Raw genomic sequence first — 7,177 nt, 5'->3', positions numbered from 1 at the left:
TATATATGATGTGTGTATGCATCTCTCTATGAATGTAGGCTCTACAATGTGCATGTAGAGATCAGGAAAACTTTGGATTTCATACTTGACTTCCACCTTAAGATAGAGTCAATTTCTCATCTCCCCAGCCCCTATGAAAGTTTCTTTACACAAAGGAACATTTAGGTAATTTCCATACATTATTGTTGGAAACAAATTGAACTGCTACATTGGACATAGATTACAGATATCTCTGTAAGCATTCCTTGAGTGTATGCCCATAATTAGTTTGTTGAATTATTTAGTTGGTGTATATATAGTTTTATGAGGAGCTTCAATACCATTTTCCAGATAGCTCTACCAGTTTTTATTCTATTCAAAATGATAATATATATAAGCATTTTTATCTTTATTATTTAGATGCCTTATATTTCTCTTAATTGGCTCAACTTGCAGAATTATGATGGATATAAGTTCCAAGCAGGGATACTGTTGTTCTTGATTTTAAAGAAAAAGCTTTGGAGGTTTCACTGAGTGTGTTGATTGCCACTGACTTTTCATACATATAATAGTCTCTTGATAAATTTGTGTACATCCTCTATATATTAAATTTGTTGAGAGTATCATGAAAGAGTATTGACTTTTTAAAGTGCTTTTTATTTTGTAACTTTCTGTATGGTGATTTACTTATCCTGTTATGTGTGACACTTGATTATTATATATAATATATAAATGTTGCATTATAGGCGTGAATCAAAACCACAGTGCATGATCCTTGTATATAGGTGCTTTAAATGGAATGATTAAACTCATCTGTCAAAAGACAGACATAGACTGAAAGATGACTTACTAGTTAAAGGCACTTAGCATCAAGCCTGACAATTTGAGTTTTGATTCCCATAAAACACAAAATAGAAAGAACTGACTCCTGCAGGTTATCCTCTGTCCTCTACATTTGTGACACATAAGCATACAAATACACAAAATAAATGTAAAAATAAAAGACATAAGTCCACACAAACCTGCAAGCAGGTGAGATACCTGCCTCCAGGCTGCACCCCCAGCACTGCTACCCACCGGAGGTTTGTCTCACCAAGATTTACTCTGCTGCCCAACAACAAGAATCTGAGCATGCTCCCTGTTGCCAACACTTCCCCACAATCCAGCAGACTACACAGGCACAGGCACAAACCACACCAGTTGGAAAAACAGCAGACTACATAGACATAGGTTGGAAGAACCGGCACAGGCAAAACCCACATCAATTGGAAAAAAAGATGTGTAAACACTGGTGTAAGAATACATTCAACACAGTTGTATGGCTGGGGCAGACTGAGAGGCCACTGGCAGTGGCACTAGGATTTATCTCTACAGCATGTACTGGCTTTTGGGGATCCTGTTCTCTTTGGATGTATACCTTGCTCAGCCTAGATGTAGTAGGGAGGACCTTGAACTTTCCACAAAGCAATGTGCCTTACCTGCTCTTAGGATTAGATGGAGCTCGGGTGGGAGGGTGTGTGGAGGGAATGGAAGGAGGAGAGGGAGTGGGAATTTGGATTGGTATTTTTTTTTAAAAAATCTAATAAAAAAGAGGATACATTCAACAACCAAAAGAGCAAGCAATATGGTATTACCAGAATCCAATGATCCTATAACAGCAAAACCTGAACATTGTGATGCAGCTGAAACACAAGAAAACAAACAAAAATTATTTTATGAAGATGATAGAAGCTCTAAGAGGAAATGAAAAAAATCCCTTAAAGGAGTTGAGAAAAAAAAGCAAAAATGAAAAATGTTATAATAGGAGTAGCGGGGCTGCGTCCCTAGCACCCTGGCTGCCTGGCTTGCTTATACCCCGAAATAATTACACGGACACTGTATTCTTTTAAACACTGCTTGGCCCATTTCTATCTAGCCTCTTCTAGGCTAATTCTCGCACCTGGACTAGCCCATTTCCAATCATGTGTGTAGCACCCCAAGGTGCGCTTACCGGGAAGATTCTAGCCTACGTCCATACTGGGTCGGAGCTGAATCGCGTCTGCCTCAGAGAGCAGAGCTCTCGTGTCCGCCCGGGAGAGGGGAGCATGGTGTCTCTCTGAGCTCACTTCCTCTTCCTCCCAGCGTTCTGTTCTATTTACTCCTCCCACCTATGTTTTAACCTATCAGGGCCAAGCAGCTTCTTTATTGCTTAACCAATGAAATCAACAGATTGATATATGACACTCCCACATCACTTCCCCTTTTTCTGTTTAAACAAAAAAAGGAAGGCTTTAACTTTAACATAGCAAAATTACATATAACAAAACAGTTATCAAGCAAGAATTACAGTTACAATATTTATATCTATTTTATCTTTTATCATAACAATGTAAAACTATAACTATTCTGCAACTCCATTAAAGACTCCAGAAGAATACAATATTACCTAAGCAAACAAAAAGTAAGCAATTTTCAAAACTCTAGAAATGACAGAGACATCTCGCTGCCTGGACAGTCATCCAAAGTTCCTCTGTATCGTTGGGGCATCCATCTTCGGCCTACAGGCCCATGGTATCCAGCAGACATTTCCATGAAGCAGGACATTTCAAAGGCAGTCAATCACTATCTGCTGTGTCCTACAGAATGTCTTGCAGACTCATGCATCAGGAACCCCGAAAGATCATCTCACCTTTAGGCAAGTTCAGCAGTACTCTTTCTGTGGGTTCTTTGTGTCCAGTTTATGCAACAGTCCAGGCAAGAGCAGTTTCTTGCCCAAATGGCTATCAAACTCCATAAAGATCCTCTTTGATGCCCATCTTTTTCTTGAAGTAGATTGGTGCTGCCAGGAGCAGAGTGTCTCATTGTCATGAAAAGCCCTATATCATATCCCCCTTTAAATGTAAAAGAACATTCATAAACTATATTTTGGGAACATGGGCACAGTTTTTTTTCTCCAAACTGCTTCCTGCTGAATGGGGGCGCTGTTAATCAGATCATTTAGGGTGTAACCTGTGTGCCAGGTTTATCTCAGTTGGCAGTTGATTGAAGTAATTTTTTGAGGGTGTTCACAGCAACTTTTCAGGAGGTCGTGGTCTATCATACCATATCGGGATACAATCAATCCACAGGGTCTGGTCCTCTGTGAAAACAAAAGAAGACCCTCTCCAAAGCATCATATCCTTAGACCCAAATTTTGAAGTCATACCCTCATGATATCTGTTCTGGTTCCACTTGGCAGCCCATATAATGAAATGTCTCTCTGTACTTAGCTCCTTTACAGTCAAAAGATTCAAAGAAAACACAATAATACGAAGAATCCAGACTCTCTGTGAATTTTCCATTTTTACGTGGCTTATTTTTCTTTATTTCTTTTACTCTGTCTCTTCAAAGACTTTACCCTTTTTTTTTTTAAAGACATTAACTTTATTCTTTTTTTTCTTTTGGTTTTTCGAGACAGGGTTTCTCTGTGGTTTTGGAGCCTGTCCTGGAACTAGCTCTTGTAGACCAGGCTGGTCTCGAACTCACATAGATCTGCCTGCCTCTGCCTCCCGAGTGCTGGGATTAAAGGCGTGCGCCACCACCGCCCGGCTTAACTTTATTCTTTATATTCTTTTTCTTCTCTCTCCCAAGCCTACAAGTACATTTATCCAACACTGTGACTCATTTAGTGGTCTGAATCTGTCCTATTGTGAATCTGCAATTTTTTACTATCCAGGCGCACTTTTGATTTGCGCCTTTAAATCACTAAGCGCTTAAGAATCTAAGCTGTGACATTCTTAGGTCAAAAACAGGTCCTGCCTGCTTGCCCCACCAAGTCCAACATGGCGGAGCTGCTTGTGCCTCTGAGCTGTGGCACACACTGTTCCAGGCACATAGCAAGTCCACATTGGAGCCACACTCAGCAGTTTAATTCTGAGACTGAGCGTGCGGCACAGAAACTCTTTTCATCCAAGTTACAGCCAAATCTGACATGCAGAGCACTGTGCAGTCTAAAAACACGTCTCTGTCGTCAGGAAGCCGCCATGCTCTTCCACCTGCCTAAGCCTGATTCTGCCTTCTGCCTAGGTGCAGGTGGGGAGCTCTGAGCCATCTGCATGGTCTCAGAGCATTCTCCTCTGATCCCAAGTGGGAACACAAACATCCAGTCCCATAAAAGCTGTTGAAATGCTTTAAAGCCAGAGTTCATGCTGGCAGCACAGCCCCAGGAAGCCGCACTTTAAAATGACCCAGCTTTTTTTCTGCTGCTGTTGCTGAATCAGGAAATCTCTTTACGGCACGCCACCAGCAAAGAGCAAAACTCTGCGTTAAACTCTGTTTTTTCTCTGTTTAAAATTAAGCTCTCTCAGGGATTTTTTTTTTGCTTGGTCAATAAGTTTATTATCTTTATGAAAAACTCTTCATAGAAAATTGCTTTAGCTGTCAGCAGCCCGCTCCTGAGCTCTGAGGAAGCTTGCCTTCTTTTGAGCAACCCGATCTTTCTTCTGGGCAAGAGACATTTTGGGACGGTTCCACCTCTTCTTCTTCACTTCTCTCTTGGGCTTCTTTTCATAGACTGGATTCTCTCGTATAGCAGCATGGGCTTTCTTATACATCTCCTCCATCATGTCTGGAGTAACGTTGTTCTTTATGTACTGAGAGAACTGTTTCTTGTAAGCGTCTTCATCTTCCTCCATTAGGTAGCGCATGTAGTCTGCGACATTCTGACCCATGATGTGCTTACGGTGTATCTCTGCGCTGAACTCCTTGCTTTCAGAATCATAACCAGGGAATCGTTTGGTACTATGAGGAATAGACAAGCCTCCATCCACAGCTCCCTTCAGGGCCCCGAAAACTTTATTGCCAGTTGTAGTTCGAGCAAGACCAGCATCCAAATAGCAAGTGAAGGCCCCAGGCTGACCATCGATGCTTTCCACATTGTATTCATCTCCAGTCACCTCCACTTGGCCTTCATAGATCTTGTCCATACCAAACCTATTGAGAAGCCTGCGGGCCAGCAGCAGGCTGGTACAATAGGCAGCAGCATAGTTTGTCAGGCCAACTTTTACTCCGTATTTCGGCAGCTCGTGTGCATAGGCCGCGCAGACTATCATGTCCCCCTCTATACGGGCATAGGCAATCTGGCAGATGATGTCTCTGTTAGTTACACGAACTATCATCCTGTATTTGGGTGTGTTGTACTTATTTTTGTCTTGGATCACTAATCGTTTCCGAGCATAGTAGTCAGTTTTACCCTCTCGCCGCCTTCTAAATCTCACTTGGTATCTCTTGAAGTAGGCCTTGTTCTTAACAACTTTCACAAACCCCATGATGCGGAGCAGAAACCCGCAATCGCGGCTCCACGCAGACCTCTCTCTCAGGTTTTTAAGTGGATTTAGTCCATCACATCGGCCACCACTCTGTTGTAATAGGAGTGGTGGAGCTGCATCCTGGCACCTGGCCGCCCACATGGCTAGCTTATGCCCCGAAATAATTACATGGAAAGTGTATTCTTTTAAACACTGCTTGGCCCATTAGTTCCAGCCTCTTATTGGCTAGCTCTTACATATCGATCTAACCCATTTCTAATAATCTGTATAGCTCCACAAGCTGGCTTACCAGGAAAGATCTTAACCTGCATCTGTCTGGAGTGGGAGAATCATGGCGACTCCTTGACTCAGCTTCTTTCTCCCAGCATTCTGTTCTGTTTACTCTGCCTACCTAATTTTATGTCCTATTAAAGGGCCAAGGCAGTTTCTTTATTTAACCAATGAAACAACAGATAGAAAGATGATCCTCCTCCATCATTTTCCCTTTTTCTGTTTAAACAAAGAGGAAGGCTTTAACTTTTTTAAAGAAAGCCTAGGGAAAAAATACCAAACAGGTTAAGGAAAGCAGTTTAAGACTTGAAACCTGGAGTAGAAACAATAAAACACAAGTTGAGGGAATTCTGGAAATGGAAAATCCGGGAAAGTGTACAGGAATTATAGAGAGAAGCATCACCAACAGAACACATTAAGAAATAGAAGAGAGAATCTTAGGTATTGAAGATAGGATAGAGAAAGTAGATTCATCAGTCAAAGAAAATGTTAAATCCAATAAATTACAGGAATTGTGGGATACCATGAAAAGACAAAACTTAAGAATAATAGGGATAGAAGGGGAAGAATCCCAGCTCAAAGGCACAAAACCATATTCAACAAAGAAGTTCAACATATTCAACAAACAAAGTAGAAGAAAACTTTTTCAACCTAAAGAAGGACATGCCTATAAAGGTACAAGAAGCTTACAGGACACCAAATAGGTTGGACCAAAGAAAAAGTCCCCTTGCCACATAATAAAGCATACAGAATAAATAATTTTAAGATCTGCAAAGGAAAAAGGTCAAGTAACATATAAAATCAGACTTATCAGAATTGTACCTGACTTCTCAATGAAGACTTTAAAAGCCAGAAGATCCTAGACTTTACAGACACCAAGTAGCCATGGATACCAACCCAGACTACTATACCCAGCAACACAGACATTGAAAACAAGATATTTCATGATAAAACCAGATTTAAATAATAACTATTCATAAATCCAGCACTATAGAAAGAACTAGATGGAAAATCCCAACCCAAGTTACATCCATGAAAACACAGATAATAGATATTTTTACAACAGCAAAACCCAAAGAAGGGAAATACATTACCACCACCAAAACCAAAAAGATAATAGAAATTAACAATCATTGGTCAATAACATCTCTCATAAATATCAATGGACTCAATTCACCAATATACAGACAGCCTAATAGAATGGATATGAAAACAGAATCCAGTTCGTTGCTCTGATGAGGGTCTCTGTCTCTATCTCCATCTGTCACAGGACGAAGATTCTATGGTGATATTAGAGATAATCATCAGTGTGATAGTGGGGCTAGGACAGTAGCACAAGGACTTAGCTGGGGACATCCCGTGGACACCTGGGATCCCCTCTAGAGCCAAGTCTCTTGCCAACCCTAAAATGGCTCCCTTAATATAGATATCTTTTTCCCTGCTCCTATATCCACTCTTTCTCCATCTCCACCCTCCCATTCTTGTAACATGAGGGCTGGCTTGTTGGGGTTTCTGTCCCGCCCAGTACCCACAGCCCACAAGTCCCAAAGAAAATCACACAGAGATCTCCATAAGTTATAAAACGGATAGGCCCATTAGCTCAGTCTTCTTATTAGCTCTTGTAGCTTATATTAACTCATTAT

At 41.0% G+C, this 7,177-nt stretch overlaps 1 protein-coding gene across 1 annotated transcript; it reads right to left on the bottom strand.

Moving 5' to 3' along the window:
* Positions 1 to 4,307: 4,307 nt before the first annotated feature.
* LOC101988314 (60S ribosomal protein L5) lies at positions 4,308 to 5,300 on the bottom strand. The gene has a single exon (XM_005346850.1). It carries the CDS (start codon positions 5,262 to 5,264, stop codon positions 4,371 to 4,373), a length of 894 nt encoding a protein of 297 aa, XP_005346907.1. The 5' UTR covers positions 5,265 to 5,300; the 3' UTR covers positions 4,308 to 4,370.
* Between the last annotated feature and the right edge of the window lie 1,877 nt (positions 5,301 to 7,177).

Source organism: Microtus ochrogaster, chromosome 5, assembly GCF_000317375.1.
Source record: "Microtus ochrogaster isolate Prairie Vole_2 chromosome 5, MicOch1.0, whole genome shotgun sequence".
Lineage (NCBI taxonomy): Eukaryota > Metazoa > Chordata > Mammalia > Rodentia > Cricetidae > Microtus > Microtus ochrogaster.
The sequence above is the reverse complement of the archived record's forward strand: the minus strand, read 5'-3'. Positions and strand labels throughout refer to the sequence as shown.

Excerpts from the sequence above, each read along its gene's own strand:
- LOC101988314 (XM_005346850.1), bottom strand. The coding sequence starts at position 5,264 with ATGGGGTTTGTGAAAGTTGTTAAGAACAAGGCCTACTTCAAGAGATAC.